This window comes from Erythrolamprus reginae, chromosome 2, assembly GCF_031021105.1.
Source record: "Erythrolamprus reginae isolate rEryReg1 chromosome 2, rEryReg1.hap1, whole genome shotgun sequence".
Lineage (NCBI taxonomy): Eukaryota > Metazoa > Chordata > Lepidosauria > Squamata > Dipsadidae > Erythrolamprus > Erythrolamprus reginae.
In genome coordinates, this window is record NC_091951.1 from 3777700 (window position 1) to 3794657 (window position 16958).

At 44.8% G+C, this 16958-nt stretch overlaps 1 protein-coding gene and 1 pseudogene across 2 annotated transcripts; one reads left to right on the top strand and one right to left on the bottom strand.

Moving 5' to 3' along the window:
• The window catches only part of LOC139158541 (zinc finger protein 208-like), a 48659-nt pseudogene that overhangs the window by 22953 nt on the left and 8748 nt on the right, over positions 1-16958 (top strand).
• LOC139162923 (zinc finger protein 665-like) lies at positions 7355-15793 on the bottom strand. Of its 2 annotated transcripts, XM_070743837.1 has the most exons (4): positions 15683-15793; positions 15143-15324; positions 11692-11820; positions 7355-8737 (listed from the first exon to the last, which is right to left on the bottom strand). In XM_070743837.1, exons 3-4 carry the CDS (start codon positions 11768-11770, stop codon positions 7527-7529), a joined length of 1290 nt encoding a protein of 429 aa, XP_070599938.1. In that variant the 5' UTR covers positions 11771-11820; positions 15143-15324; positions 15683-15793; the 3' UTR covers positions 7355-7526. The 2 variants fall into 2 exon arrangements, with proteins under 2 accessions (XP_070599938.1, XP_070599937.1); XM_070743836.1 differs by lacking the exon at positions 15143-15324.

Sequence of the window (16958 nt, forward strand, 5' to 3'; positions counted from 1 at the left end):
TCACACTTGGCCAATAAAGAATTATATTCTATTGTAAATACATCAGATTTGAGCATTACATAATTTTACATCTGTGGAGATAATTCATGCATCATTGAAAGTGCTTTGGTCAACTTTTTCTTCTTCCTTTACACCAGAGGACTGAACGGGGAACCAGAAAATTCAAGAATTTGCCTCTTTGTACAACTTGGAAGATATTTTTGGCTTTTAAGGATTTTGCACTTTGAGTCAGAGAACATAAGAACATAAGAAGAGCCAAAGCCCATCGAGTCCAGCATTCTGTGTCACACAGTGGCCCACCAATTGTCCATGGGGATCTTGAGCAGAAAGAGAAGGCAAGACCCTCCCTTTCCCTTGACCCCCAAGAAGTGGTACTCAAGGGAATCCTGCCTGCCTCAACCAACATAGAGGCGGCACTTGGACATCCATTTCAATAACCATCTATATGCTTGGTATCCATGAATCTGTCTAATCCTGCCTTGAAGTTATCCAGGCTGACAGCTGTCATGACCTCTTCTGGAAGTGAATTCCATAAACCAAGGACCCTCTGGGTGAAGAAATATTCCCCTTGATTTGTCCTCACTTTCCTACCTATGAGCTTTAGGGAGGGCCCCCTTGTCCTAGTATTGTGTGATAGAGAAAATAATTTTTCTCTATCCACCTTTTCTATCCCATGCATGATTTAGTCATCCCTTAAACCAGTGTTTTTCAACCAGTGTGCCGCGGCACACTAGTGTGCCGCAAGACATGGTCAGGTGTGCCGCGAAGCTCAACAACAACCCCCCCCCCCACGCACCCTTTTCCAGGGCTGCACAAGGAGCTGAGCATTGGAGTTTGGGGTGGGGAGCGACGAAAGTGCGGAGGCTGGTACAGCGGCTGCCCCCACCCCCCAGTGCCTCCGGCCGCCTCGCACCCCTGGCTTCTCACTGCTGCTGCCCACCCGATCCCCCCCTTTCTCCGGCTCCTTCCGCAGCAGTGGCTGCAGCAGGCGGCAAGTGCTCAGAGAAAATCTTATCACAGCGGAGGCCGGCGAAGGTTCTTTGGAATGTCGGGGGCGTGTGCGCGCACGCTCCCCATCCCCCTGCCATCCCACCCCGAACATTCAAAATAAGAAAAACCTTTGCCGGCCTCCACAGAGAAGAAAGGAAGAGAACAAGAGAAAGAGAGAGAGAGAGAGCAACAGACAGAGCGAGATAGAAAGAAAGAAAGAGAGAGAGGGAGAGATAAAGGGGGAGAAAGAGAGATAGCAAGAGAGAGAACACAAGAGAGAGAGAGAAAGCAAGAGAGAGAGTGAGATAGCAAGAGAGAAAGAGAGAGAGAAAGAAAGAGATAGCAAGAGAGGGGGGAAGGTGGGAGAGAGAAAAACATACAGGGAGGGAAGGAGGGAGAGAGAAAGAGCAGAAAAGAGAGGAAGGAAGGAAGAGAGAAAGAAAGAGGGATGGAGCGAGAGAGAGGAAGATGAAGGAAGGAAGAGAGAAAGAGGGTGGGAGAGAGAAATAGAGCGAAGTTTGTCCAAACTTTTTTTTAGGGCCCCCCCCCCAATGTTCCCCAGGATTTTGAAAATGTGAATAATGTACTGCAGCTCAAAAAAGGTTGGAAAACACTGGACTAGAGCATGTGCAGTGCGCTAGGGAGTCGGCAGCCAAGAGAGCGCCCCCTGCTGGCACCCCGGTGTGAGAGCAGCTTTGGAGGGATGGAAAGGGAGGCTTCACACCATCAAAGCTTAAAGGAAAACGGACACGGGAAAAGTGAAAGGTTCCCCAGAAAACAAAATTGGCATTCCCTTGTCAAAGGTGTGTGTGTATGGGGGAGGGAATAGCAGGGACCATTGATGCTGGGGGCGGGGGGACGGGGCGAAGAAGGTAACTAAGCCTCCCCCGGGGATTCTGCACGGTGAGGTAGACAGGAGCTTGCAAGAGCCCTCCCCTTTCCTCTGGGCCACGCCCTTCCCAGTGCGATTTCCCTCAGAAAGAGGAGCAGGAAAAATGGATCCGAGAGGGGTGGGAGGAGCCTATTCTGGCGGGAAGAATTGAGACAGACAGACTGGCGGATCTGGTTTTGAGGGAAATGCTGTCATTTGATGATGTTTGGAGTCCTCAGAGAGGAATTCGACTCCCTTCTCTGGGTCAGGCGCCGAGTTGGACCTCCTTCTGGCTCCCTCTTCTCCCTCCGCCCTTAATATCCCCTCAGGAGCCCCTTTCCTCCTCCTCTGATGGGAGTCCCCCCCCCCCCCAACCCTTTTAAGTCATCGTCGCTGAGGTGAATTAATCAGACGATCCTCAGTTCTCCACGCTGGATTCCCTTCAAACCCTCAGCCTCCACTCGCCCCCAAAGACCTTTCAGAATAATTACGGTATTTCTGTCAGGGCTTCGTTTTCTAAAGGGAAAGAGTGGAATTGCTGGCTGCACAGTAAGGAATATATTGGATGGATTTATTCAATTAATGCAGTATTTAATGGTATTAAATAGGAAGGGAAATATAGATGCTGCTTGGACCTCCCCAAGGTGTTTAAGGCAGTGTTTCCCAACCTTTTTTGAGCCGCGGCACATTATTCACATTTACAAAATCCTGGGGAACATTGAGGGAGGGGCTAAAAAAAGTTTGGACAAAAAAAATCTCTTCCTCCCTTTCTCTCTCCCTCTTTCTCTCCCTTCCTTCCTCTTTCTTTCCCTCTCTCCCTCCTTCCCTCCCTGTCTTTCCCTCACCCTCCTCCCTTTCTCTCTCTCTTGCATTCTCTCTCTCTCTTGCTGTCTTTCTCCGCCCTCTCCCTCTTTTTTGCTTTCTCTTTCTCTCCCCCCTCCTGCTTTCTCTCTCTTGCTCTTTCTTTTTCTGCCCCCTCTCCCTTTCTCTCTTGCTATTTCTCCCTCCCCCTCTCTTGCTCTCTTTGTCTCTTTTTTGCTTTCTCTTTCTCTCCCCCCTCTCATGCTATTTTTCTCTCTTGCTATCTCTTTCTCTCTTTTTGCTTTCTCCCTTTCTCTCTCCCTCTTGCTATCTTTCTCTTTCTTGCTATCTTTTTTGCTTTCTCTCTCCCCCCTCTCCCTCTCTTGCTATCTCTCTCTTGCTATCTCTTTCTTGCTATCTTTTTTGCTTTCTTTCTCCCCCCTCTCCCTCTTTCTCTCTCTTGCTATCTCTTTCTTGCTATATCTTTTTTGCTTTCTCTTTCTCTCTCCCCCCTCTCTCCCTCTCATTCTCTCCCTCTCTTGCTATCTTTCTCTCTCTTGCTATCTCTTTCTTGCTCTCTTTTTTGCTTTCTTTCTCTTTCCCCCCCTCTCCCTCTCTTGCTATCTCTTTCTTTCTTGTACACCATGCCGCGGCAGTGGCATTGGGCAGTAGCCGTGGGGCGGCGGCAGGGTGGTCAGCTGTGAGGCAGAGCTCCGGAACGGAGGTACCGACGGTGACGGCTAGACGTGTTGCTAGATGCCGTACATGCTGGCGTTGCGCTGGGCATGGGTGTGGGGCTGGAGCCTCCGTCCTGGCCCAGCCAGCGGGCAAGTGCCAGCCACGCAATGCCAGCATGTAAGGCGTACAGCAACATTTCCAGCCGCTGCCATCGGTGCCTCCGTTCCGGAGCTCCGTCTCACAGCTGACCACTTTGCCGCCGCACCACGGCTACTACCCAGTGCCGCTGCTGCTGCCGCCCTCCCACTGCCACCACCCTCCCACTGGGCCCCAAAGCTCACCTGCTGTCGCCGCCAGGGAAGCTCCAGCCGGGCGGGGTGCTGCAGCAACTTGGAAGGCGCAAAGAAGGAAGCTCAGCTTCTAGTCTCACAACTTTTTGCTCTTCGCACTCTCATCAAAAAGTTGCGAGACCAGAGGCTGAGCTTCCTTCTTCGCAGCACATCTGACCATGTCTCGTGGCACACTAGTGTGCCATGGCACACTGGTTGTGAAACACTGGGCTAGAGGACCGCCATGGATATCCCATAATAGGTTACACAATCTGCACTTAATAGACCCTCCAAGAACAGAAGTTCCCAAAAATATTTCTCAAGGGGATCCTCTTGGTCACCTAAGCTTGATGAGATGCGCCTCACCTGAGCAGGAGGATCGGGCCCACCTTCCCACAGGAGGGTCTATTCTAACTCTCCCCACAAGGAAGGTCTCTCCCCCTTCTCAGGGAAGGACAGGGTCCCCAGATGAGGAAGGAATGGAGAGGGGCTTAGCCCACTGGATGGTGATGGGGGCCTCCAGGCTGGCATGCTCCATACACTGGGTCTGGGTCTGCACCCCCCCACACACCCTTTTCCAAGGCTGCGCAAGGAGCCGCGGCCGCCCCAGCACCTCTGGCCCCCTCGCACCCCTGGCTTCTCGCTGCTGACCCCCGCCTGCCCACCCGATCCGCCCCTTTCTCCTCCTCTTCCTGCCTTGGGGCGCGGCTCCTCCCGCAGCGGTGACTGCAGCGATGGTGGCGGCTTGCAGCTTCTCATCCTCATCCGGCCGCTAGCTGCTCCAAGCGCTTTGGGTAAGCCCACCCCACCCCTCACATTCCCTTCACCGAGAGCGCTTTCATGCAAGCTGTCAGCGAGGGGGCTGCAAGAGAGGTGGGGTGGGCGTTGTTCTCAGAGCGGGGGCCGGCGAAGGTAATTTTGAATGTTGGGTGCGCATGCGTGCGTGCTTCCCATACCCCTGCCAGCCCACCCGGAACATTCAAAATAAGAAAAACCTTTGCTGGTCTCCGCAGAGAAGAAAGGAAGAGAAAGAGAAAGAGAGAGCAACAGACAGAGCGAGATAGAAAGTAAGAAAGAGAGAGGGGGGAGAGAGCAAGAGAGAGAAAGTGTGAGAGAGAGAAAGCAAGAGAAAAAGAAAACAAGAGAGAACAAGAGAAAGAGAGCAACAGACAGAGCAAGATAGAAAGGAGAGAGAGAGAAAGTGAGAAAAAGAGAGCAAGAGGGGGGAGAGAGAAAGAAAGAGAGGAGAGGAAGGGAGATTGAGAGAGAGCAAGAGAGAGGAAGGAAGAGAGAGGAAGAAAGAGAGAGAGAAGAGTGGAAGGAAGAGAGAGAGAAAAAGGAGAGAAAAAAGAGAAATGAGAAAATGATTGGAGAATGACAGGAAAGAGAAAGAGAGAGAAGTGACTCTTGATTTAAAGCATATGGTAAAAGCACTTAAATAATAACAGAGAAAACCCCCCCCCAGATATATATGATAAATAAAGGGTTTATGTTATGTACTGTATGATTTTATGAGTTTGCATTATTAATTTAAAATATACCTGGAAATGTAGAAGATTGATGAAAGTTAATAATAGTAAATGCCAAGTGCCTGAAAATTAATTGAGCTTGGAAATATTGAATGAAATTATAGAAAAGTATAATTTATGGAAATATATTAATTGATGCATTGATGTTCAGGTAGATTTTCATAGTATTACTAGATTACTATAATACTATGATAAATATTTAAGAGAGAATGGACATTTTAATTACAGAAATTCTTCCAATGAGAGAGATCGGTAATTTGTTCCATTTTTCTAATTTTGTTCGAATTTCTTTAATCAATACTGTATAGTTGTCTCCTTTAATTGTTATTGCATAGATATTTAACTCTTTTTACAGTTTGCAATTCTAATTTATTTTCTAATATTTTCTTTTCTTTATTTATCAATTTTTTGTCAATATTTTGGTCTTTTTAATCCCGCTACTTTCCCAAATTTAGTAATTTCATCCAATAATTTCCCACCACATTCAATGGGATCTTCTATATTAAATACTAGATCATCGGCAAATGCCTGAATCTTATATTCTTGTCCTTTTATTTTCAGTCCTTTAATGTCTTTGTTAGATCGAATCTGTATTAATAGAATTTCTGTCGTCAATATAAATATCAATGGAGAGAGAGGGCATCCTTGTCGAACACCTTTTTCTATGTTTATATTATCTGTTAATTCCCCGTTAATAATCACTTTAGCTGATTGTCGAGTATATATTGTCTGGATAGCCCTTATAAATTTTTCTTTACATTTCATCTTTATTGATTTATTAAAAAATTCCAGACAGATGGACAAGGACGGGCCCAAGTCACATCGACTGACTCTGTCAGTCGACACTGCTATCCAATTGAAGTTGAGGTCTGTCCAGATCTGAGTGACTTTATCAGCGAAAAACAAGTTAAAATCCTCGGCACTGCTCCCTAACAAGGGGTCCCTAACAATAACAAGAACGGCGATGGCCAGAAAGCCCGAGAGGGGCGGATTGGGTGAGCGGGGAGCAGCGGGAGGAGGCCAGGGGTGCGAGGGAGCCGGAAGGGGGAGGGGGCGGCCGACATTCAAAACATGGATGAGAAGCCGCAGTCGCCACTGCCGCTGCAGCCACCACTGTGGAGCCGCACCCCAAGGCGGGAGGCGGAGGAGAAAGCCGGAGAGAGGGGCGGATCGGGCGGGCGGGGGGCAGCAGTGACAGGCCTGCAGTGTGAGGGGGCCTGAGTGGCTGAGGCGGCCTCCCCCCCCCACAGGCTGGCAGGGGGATGGGGAGCATGCGCAGATGCGCGCCCATCATTTAAAGTAACCTTTGCCGGCCTCCACACTTTCGCCGCTCCCTGCCGCCAACTCCAAGGCCCGGCTCCTTGCCCGGCCTTGGAAAAGGGTGTGTCAGTCCCTAGCAACCGTTTGATTGCAGGATGCACCTGGCCTTTGCCAGGGCCATGCTAAGATCCTTGCTGGGGGGGGGGGATTTGAGGAAATGCAGAGGGAGACCCCCAGCCCCAAAACAGGCTCTGCCTACAGCTGGCCTGCCTCCTTCCAGCTAAAGGACCTGGCTATTCCTGGGGAAGGTGGTGGGGAGGGGTCCAAGTCCCAGATGGCAGCTTGCCTGACATGGGGGGCAGCAGGGAGTGTGGAAGGAATGGGAGGATCTTGAGGAAAGGGAAAGTGGGGACAGATGGAGGCTGAGATAATGAGATCCCAATATCATCACAGATCTTTGGACAGGATCACTCTTCATCTCCACCAAATCCTCTAAGTAGCACAATTCTTAGATGGATTAATGGGGGAGGGATGGGTGTGTGTGGGTGAGTCCCACAAGAGGGTCTCAGAGTACTTTGCTAACAGTGTTACCCTCTGTTGTTTTAATTACTGTTAATTCTATAAGGCTGAAGAACATTTAATTTGTTATTGGTATATTAAAGCTGGGATCTAATCTGGTTGCCACTTAAACAAACAACATTTCCAGTGAGGTTTTTGTTTTGTTTTTCATAAGCCCATTTGCATCAGGAAACATTAAAAATCTAAAAAAAAAAAAGGAGTTGTTTTACAAAGTGAAAATCGTGATTGTTTGAGCAAGAAATGCAAATTCTGGATGAGAAGAAATATTTCACCAAGAAAATGGATGGAGCATTTTTAAATAAATGGAAATTGAAAAGTTTCAATTTGACGTTTTATTGAAAACATCTTCAACTCATATAGATTACTTTTAGCAGTTGATTCAGCGTTTTATCCCTCCGAGGTCACTAAAACGAGGACCCATATTGCTGGGGACAATATGCTGACTGCTCAGAGATAAAGTGGTAAAGCATTATGGAGTAGTATATACATCTATGTGGAATTACTGTTGGTATATACTTTCTCCCGAGCATGGACTCTTTTATGACTAGATAGATTACCATTCTTAGCAAAGGTCTTTCCACACTCCATGCATTTATACGGCTTCTCCCCTGTGTGGATCATTTTATGGCAAATAAGATGACTTCTTTGAGCAAAGGTCTTTCCACACTCCATGCACTTATACGGCTTCTCTCCTGTGTGGGTCCTCCTATGGGAAGTAAGTGTACTGCTATGAGCAAAGGTCTTTCCACACTCTGTGCATTTATACGGCTTCTCTCCTGTGTGGATCCTTTTGTGGGAAATAAGATCACTTCTCTGACCAAAGGTCTTTCCACACTCCATGCATTTGTATAGATCTTCTCCTGTGTGCATCCTTTCATGCGAAATGAAATGACTTCTTCGAGCAAAGGTCTTTCCACACTCCATGCATTTATACGGCTTCTCCCCTGTGTGGATCCTTTTGTGGGAAATAAAAGTATCCTTTCGAGCAAAGGTCTTTTCACATTCTATGCATTTATACGGCTTCTCCCCTGTGTGGATCCTTTTGTGGGAAATAAGATGACTTCTTTGAACAAAGGTCTTTCCACACTCCATGCATTTATACGGCTTCTCCCCCGTGTGGATCCTTTTGTGGGAAATAAGATCAATTCTTTGAGTAAAAGTCTTTCCACATTCTATGCATTTATACGGCTTCTCCCCTGTGTGGATCATCTTATGGGAAATAAAATGATTTCTTCGAGCAAAAGTCTTTCCACACTCCATGCATTTATACGGCTTCTCTCCTGTGTGGATCCTTTCATGTGAAATGAAAGTATCCCTTCGAGCAAAGGTCTTTCCACACTCTATGCATTTATACGGCTTCTCCCCTGTGTGGATCCTTTTGTGGGAAATAAGATGACTTTTTTGACCAAAGGTCTTTCCACACTCCATGCATTTATACGGCTTCTCCCCTGTGTGGATCCTTTTATGGGAAATAAACGTATCCTTTCGAGCAAAGGTCATGCCACACTCCATGCATTTATGCGGCTTCTCCCCTGTGTGGATCCTTTTATGAGAACTAAACGTATCCTTTCGAGCAAAGGTCATGCTACACTCCATGCATTTATACGGTTTCTCCCCTGTGTGGATCATCTCATGGGAAATAAACGTATCCTTTCGAGCAAAGGTCTTTTCACACTCCATGCATTTATACGGTTTCTCCCCTGAATAGAAAAACAAATAGAATAGAAAAACAAATAGAATAGAAAAGCAAAAGGGACCTTAGAAGAGCTTCTAGTCTAACCCCCTGCTTAGGCAGGAAACCCTACCACCACTTCAGACAAATAGCTATCCAACCATCTTCTTAAAAACTTCCAGTGTTGGAGCATTCACTACTTCTGGAGGCAAGCTGTTCCACTGATTAATTGTTGTGACTAAGGAGAAATGTTTTTTTGTGGCAGCCCAAGATATCGGAAAACTGCTATCACTCCGGATCTGGTTCAGGCATCAGTTTGCAGAAAACGGAGAGCTAAAGAACTTTAACGCGAGATCACATAAGCTACTGATCTCACGTGAACTACCACGGCAGTAATTTAGGCTTGCATTCTTTTAAGAACTGAGGACTGCACGAGATCCAGAGCAAAAGTCTTTGAAAACAAAAGAGGCCTTCCCTCTCTTGGCAAACATTTTGTCCTGGATCTTGTGCAGGCCTTGGTTAGCAGGGAACAATGACCTAAAGTGCGAAATCACCTGAGATCAATAGTGTTAGATTTCCAACTACAGGTCTCACATATCACTCAGTACTTTAGGCCTCTTTTTTCTGCAAATGCACCCAAGTAGGCAAGGTACAGCTAGCCACATCGTTGCAAGGTACCGTATTTTTCAGATCATAAGACTCCTTAGATTTAGAGAAGCAAAGCAAAACAAAACAATTTTTTATTATTTATTTATTTATTTTATTTATTGGATTTGTATGCCGCCCCTCTCCGTAGACTTGTGGCGGCTAACAACAGTAATAAAAAACAGCATGTAAATCCAGTACTAAAACAACTGAAAAACCCTTATTGTAAAACTAAACATACATACAAACAAACATACCATGCATAAATTGTAAAGGCCTAGGGGGAAAGAATATCTCAGTTCCCCCATGCCTGATGGCGGAGGTGGGTTTTAAGAAGCTTACGAAAGGCAAGGAGGGTGGGGGCAATTCTAATCTTCAGGGGGAGTTGGCTCCAGAGGGCCGGGGCCGCCACAGAGAAGGCTCTTCCCCTGGGTCCCGCCAAACGACATTGTTTAGTTGACGGGACCCGGAGAAGGCCCACTCTGTGGGACCTAACTGGCCGCTGGGATTCGTGCAGCAGAAGGCGGTCCCTGAGATAATCTGGTCCAGTGCCATGAAGGGCTTTATAGGTCATAACCAACACTTTGAATTGTGACCGGAAACTGATCGGCAACCAATGCAGACTGCGGAGTCTTGGTATAACATGGGCATACCTTGGGAAGCCCATAACTTCTCTTGCAGCTGCATTCTGCATGATCTGAAGTTTCCGAACGCTTTTCAAAGGTAGCCCCATGTAGAGAGCATTACAGTAGTCAAGCCTCGAGGTGATGAGGGCATGAGTGACTGTGAGCAGTGAGTCCCAGTCCAAATAGGGCTACAACTGGTGCACCAGGCGAACCTGGGCAAACGCCCCCGTCGCCACAGCTGAAAGATGTTTCTCTAATGTCAGCTGTGGATGGAGGAGGACGCCCAAGTTGCGGACCCTCTCTGAGGGGGTCAATAATTCCCCCCTTATGGTGATGGACGAACAGATAGAATTATCCTTGGGAGGCAAAACCCACAGCCACTCCGTCTTATCAGGGTTGAGTTTGAGTCTGTTGACACCCATCCAGACCCCAACATCCTCCAGGCACCGGCACATCACTTCCACTGCTTCGCTGACTGGACAAAAAAATAGTTTTTGGCCTCTGCACGCCCCATTTTGCCCTCCCTAGCATCCAGAAATACCCTGCAGTCCAAAAACAGGCCTTCTGGGTGTCCCGTTTCCAGTCGCCCTGATGTTGGTGAAGGCAGAAACAGAACTCACAGAGGGTTTGGGAGGCCAAAAACAGGCCCATATTCACTCTATAAGTCACACAGACCTTATAATCTGAAAAATACAGTAATTTCCTGCACTGTGGGGGAATAGGTAGGGTGAACACTACAGCACCTCTCCTGTCATTCTTAAGTGTGAATGATGGCCACTATACTGCAACACTTATAACTGTTGTGAATTGTTGTGACTCGGGATTACCTGTACCCTAGGATGTTTTGTGTGACACTGCATGAGGCCTTCGTTCTTGGATGGGGAGAATTGTCTTCATAGAAACATAGAAGACTGACGGCAGAAAAAGACCTCATGATCCATCTAGTCTGCCATTCTACTATTTCTAGTATTTTATCTTAGGATGGATATACAGTGGTACCTCATGATACGAACCCCTCATCTTACGAACAACCCGAGATACGAACCCGGGGTTCAGAAATTTTTTGCCTCTTCTTACGAACTTTTTCCTTCTTACGAACCTGCCGCCGCCACCGAGAAGCCGGGTTCGGCGTTCGGGAGGCCGCTGAGAAGCCCCCCGGCTGTTTCAAAAAGCAACAGCCGGGCGGCGGCAGTTTTTTGCGTTTTTTTTTCGTTGCACGGATTAATTGATTTTACATTGTTTCCTATGGGAAACAATGTTTCGTCTTACGAACTTTTTGTCTTACAAACCTCCCCCGGGAACCAATTAGGTTCGTAAGACGAGATATTACTGTATGTTTATCCCAGGCATGTTTAAATTCAGTGGGCCGAGTGTGAAAATACTGTTCTCTCACAATTTTGGAAGTATCAGAGGACAAATGACAACACATTCCTCTCGCATGAACCCCAGAGGACACATAAAAGCACATCTTGTTCTTTTCAGCCCCCGGAGGTAAGTTCAAATAGAAATGAAAATATACAGATAAAAAATGGCACAAAAAGCATTTAAGCAAAGGGACTTTGACTCTTTCCTTCCTTGGAGCACCAGAAGGCCAGGTCCTTTCCTTTTCCTTCCTAGGAGATGATATCTCATAATATTGGGGTTTTTTAAATTAAAAAAACAACTATAATCTGTCTTCTTGAACTCTGATTGGCAATTAGAAAACTCTTACCCAGAGGGACCACATTCCCGTGGTTTTCCAGCATGACTTCCGAATGCAGCTCTTTCGGGTCAGGCTCCAGTGACACCATTCCTCCTCAGAGAAAGACACAGCCACCTCCTCGAAGGACACAGGGTTCTCCTGAACACAGAAAAAAGAACAGAAAAGGAGGATTCACAAGATCTATTTATCTTCATCATTCATTTAGACAAGAGGTTAGAAGGGGAACTCATCAGATTTGCAGACAAGACCAAATTGACAGGAATAACAACACTCATAGAAACATAAAAGATTCACGGCAGAAAAAGACCTCGTGGTCCATCTATTTCCTGTATTTTATCTTAGGATGGATATATGTTTATCCCAGGCATGTTTACATTCAGTGACTGTGGATTTACCAACCACGTCTGCTGGAAGTTTGTTCCAAGCATCTACTTTCAGTAAAATATTTTCTCATGTTGCTTCCGCAATGGGTAAGCAGAAGGTCGTTCTACAAGGTTGGAGACGTTCCAGAGAAATTATAGTTATTGTTTATTATTTTATCCTCTGAGATGGGGAGGGGAATAACCGGTCTTTGGCCTTCCCTGATTACATGCTCACCTCCCCTGGAGGTCTTCAAACAGAGACTGGACTTTCTTTCTGGGATGGTTTAATAGAAACATAGAAACATAGAAGATGACGGCAGGAAAAAACCTCATGGTCCATCTAGTCTGCCCTTATCCTATTTCCTGTATTTTATCTTACAATGGATATATGTTTATCCCAGGCATGTTTAATATTCAGTTACTGTGGATTTACCAACCACGTCTGCTGGAAGTTTGTTCCAAGCATCTACTACTTGTTCAGTAAAATAATATTTTCTCATGTTGCTTCTGATCTTTCCCCTAACTAACCTCAGATTGTGGCCCTTCTTCTGGTGTTAATTTTCTTACTAAAAACACTTCCCTCCTAAACTTTATTTAACACTTTAACATATTTAACATCTGGAGGACAGAAGGAAAAGGGGGGACATGATCGAAACATTTAAATATATTAAAGGGTTAAATAAGGTCCAGGAGGGAAGTGTTTTTAATAGGAAAGTGAACACAAGAACAAGGGGACACAATCTGAAGTTAGTTGGGGGAAAGATCAAAAGGAACATGAGAAAATATTATTTTACTGAAAGAGTAGTAGATCCTTGGAACAAACTTCCAGCAGATGTGGTAGATAAATCCACAGTAACTGAATTTAAACATGCCTGGGATAAACATATATCCATCCTAAGATAAAATACAGAAAATAGTATAAGGGCAGACTAGATGGACCATGAGGTCTTTTTCTGCCGTCAGACTTCTATGTTTCTATTTAAATGTTTTGATCATGTCCCCCCATTATTCCCTTCTGTCCTCCAGATTAGATCAGCTTGAGATAGAGAAGGATTGACGGATTGGGCCCCATATAACAAAATTAAATCAAAAGTGAGAAATGCAAGGTTTAGATTATGATTATTATTAGAGTTGGAAGGGACCTTATAGATCATCTAGTGCAAACACCCTCCTCAAGCGGGAGTCCCTACATTATTTCGGACATATGACACTTCTTTTTTGCAGTGTGGTGACCAAAACAGAATGTAATACTCTAGGCGAAGTCTCACAAGGGCATTATAGAGTGGCATTAGTGCAGACAAGAGCAACAAAAATTATTAGTGGGCTGGAGGCTAAAACATTGCTGTTTTAGCTGCCATTGCTGGAATTGGATATGTCTACTTTCACGAAAAGAAGGACTAGGGGGTGACATGATAGCAGTAATCGAAGAAGCAATAGATGGAAAGCTTTCAAGGAGAGAACCAACATACAAGTAAAGAGAAATTTCCTGACACTGAGAACAATTAATCAGTGGAATGACTTGCCTCCAGAAGTTGGGGTTTCTCCAACACTGGATATAAAGAAATTGGAAATCCATTTATCTGAAACGTTATAGGGCATTTGCTGCCTGGGGAATTCTGGGAGTTGAAGTCCAAATATATTCAAGTTGCCAAGGTTGGGAAACACTGGACTAGAAGACCTACAAGATCCCTACCAACTTTCCATCCATTGTTCCCAAATTACCAAAGCAAAGATATGCACCAAATTAAATGGTTGTGCATCACACAAGTCCTAGGTTTAGGTGAGAAAATGGGCAAATCTGAAAATTGCTTTCTCCGAATAAATATTTGTGAAGTTTTATCAAGTTCGTTGATTCTGCAAAACCTTCAGTGCCCTTCAGTAAAGCAATCCCATGCCTGGATCAACTGATTTACTATTTTTATTATTATTTATTTGACTTCTATGCCGCCCAATCCAGAAGGACTGATCTATCACTGTCTGTCATTGATTGATCTAGTAGTCTGAGCCATTAGCTGAAAGGAAGAAAACAGAGGAGAGAAAATTCCCTGGGAAAATCATTTCTCAGCCTTTGCAAAGCGGGAATGTTTGACCTCCTAATCAAGGCGCAAATCAAAGGACTGGAAATTATTTTGTAGCCCAAAGTACCGTGATTACATGCTCAATGCCGCCATTCCCTTTGGAATTCGGTATAAATTTTTTAATTTTTCTCCACCATAAAATAAAACAATATATGGTTATAAACACAACAACAATGCTTAAAACCAATCCTATACAAACTTTTCTTTTCTCATTACTCCATGGAAGGTCTTATCTCTCTTCCTGTATAAAATTTTTCTGTTAATTTTATACAATATTAGCAATTCTTAAAATTCTAAATTAAAACTTTTCCCTCACTGTCTTACTGCTAAAGGTTACAACCATGTAAAGAATAATAAAACCTCTTTTATCTAAATTTAATCTTATATCATATAGTTGATTAAAAATTCTCTATATATATACTGTGTATATATCTTTAGTAAAAGAAACTGTTCATAAAATGTAACCTACATCATAGAATAAAGTTCTATATGTTTAAATCTAAACAATAGGTACATTTTGTGTTATATCATTATATAGTGCTACCACCATTTCTCATCTTTGCCATCTGGTTTGCAAAGCTTAAATCAAATTCACTTGTTTCTATTTTTCCAAAATTAACCCATTACTAATAATACATAATGTATCTCTTAATTTTCTATCCAATCATAAAACCTCCCCCAAATTTTATAATAGTCAGTCTTATTTATCTTTAAGTTTCAAAGTCAATCTACTCATATCTACACATTCCATAATTTTTCTCAAAACTTCTCTTTCCGTTGGTATCCTATTTAATTTCCAACAATCCTAGCTGCAGCAATTATATGTATGATTCAATATGTCTCTTCTTTATCAAAATTATCTGGTAATTTGGAATTTAATGCATGAATAGTTTTCACTTTCATAGAGAGGGATACAATTTGTTTATTTTTGAACTACAGGTTAAAAATGAGGCTTTTTAAAAATAGTAATTGGGCAGCAATTTTTCTTTAGTCTTGCACAATTCCGAATCAAGGAATTACCAAAAAATAGATAATGAGTTCCTGCCACTCAGGTATGTGGTACAGTATTCCTATTTCTTGAAGGACCTTCCCGGGACCATCTCTGGGAAGACAGGACAGATCCCTCCAAGTGATTCCACACACACCCCTTCCCCACAGGAGAAAATTTTGCAAAGGCCACAAATGGCTTCCAGTTTCTGTCTCTGAGATGGAAGGAAAAACAAAGGCCCAGAATTAGAAGGTGGAATTCAGCCCCTGAGGGACCTTCACCCAACCTGCCCGGAGCCCCAAGAGGCTCGTCCCAGCGCAGGGCCGAGGTTCCCCGAGCAGGGCCGGGAAAGAGGCAGCTGCAGAGGCCGCCCCGCTTCTCTCCCCCTCCGGAGACGGGATCGGGCCCTCGGGGAATCTGGTGCGAATCCTGCCGCCTCTTCCTCGCCCGGCTTCGCTCCTCTCCTGCTTTGTCTCCGCAAGGATCACCCTCCCCTTCCCTCCCCTCTCTTCCCCTGCAGGTAGAGGGCGGCAGGGGAGTATGGGACCCGAGAAGAGCCCCCCTCACGTCACCTGGGCGACGATGTCCTCCCGCCAGATTCTCCTCAGGCGAGCCCCAGGAATTAAGGAGAGAGAGTGTAGCGTCCTAGAGCGGCATAGCTCAGTGACGTCAGTTCCTTTCTCAGCCTCCTCTGCAAAGCCCCTCATGACTTCGCCCTCCGGTGGGCCAATGGGGAAGCGCCTGTAGTTGATTATATTACTGTATATTATATTATATTATATTTTAGATTAGATTAGATTAGATTTCTTTATTGGCCAAGTATGATTGGACACACAAGGAATTTGTTTTTGATACATTTGTCAAGAATCATGAAGTACAACACAATGATTTTCATAGGGGTCAACAAAGCAATGAAGAAACAATATTAATAAAAATCTTAGGATACAAGCAACAAGTTACAGTCATACAGTCCTAAGGGGGAGGAAAAAGATGATAGGAAGGCTGAGGGGAAAAAACTAGTAGAAATAGAAGTGCAGACTTAGTAAGTGTCTGACAGTGTTGAGGGAGTGATTTGTTTAGTACAGTGATGGCCTTTTTTTTGCCCCTCCCCATCAGATAGGCTGCAGCATCTGTGCCTGGAAAGTCAACAATACAGTAACAGCCTCTCTAGTTGATCTGAAAGGAGTTAAAACCATCGAGTACTCTATTGCTAGACAGGATGAAAGGAAAAACTTCCTCTTCCGGAAAGGAACCCGAGCGGAGAGTGTGGTGCAGTGAGGCGCTCTCGCCTCTTCCAAGGATCGAAGCCTAAGCCGGAAGGTGAGTTGAGGGAGGTGGGAGGAGAATCCGGGAGCAACTCAGGCTGTTTGGTTCCCTCCACGGCGTGGAAGCAGAGAAGCAACTAGAATTGCGGAAGAACAATTGGAAGGGATCTTTGAGGTCATCCAGTCCAGCCCCCTTTTCCAGCAGGAGACCTTATGCATTTCCAGCCTCTTCCTGAAAGCCTACAAACAAAACTATTTCCTGGCATTAGAATCTATGGTTAATATTAAGATATAGAATGTTCCGTATAATTTAAGATGTGTATTCTTTTTCAAAACTGGCGTATGCAAATAATTTAATAGAGCTATAATAGAATGTTACCATAGTTAGAACCGTTTTGTTCTATAGGATACGTTGCAAATACGTACAAATTGGTTTTTTTCTTTGTTCTATGTCTTTTTTTCTTTTTGTTTTAAATGTAGTGGTTTTGATATATGTATTGTTTATATATATGTATATAAATAGAATTTATAACAATAATTTAAAAAACCAGAGTTTGCTCTCCAAGGCCGGTGTAGCTCGGGC

Excerpts from the sequence above, each read along its gene's own strand:
- LOC139162923 (XM_070743836.1), bottom strand. The coding sequence starts at position 11,770 with ATGGTGTCACTGGAGCCTGACCCGAAAGAGCTGCATTCGGAAGTCATG. Across the intron at positions 8,738-11,691 it reads CGGGAATGTGGTCCCTCTGG|GGGAGAAACCGTATAAATGC; the intron begins GTAAGAGTTTTC and ends TTTTCTATTCAG.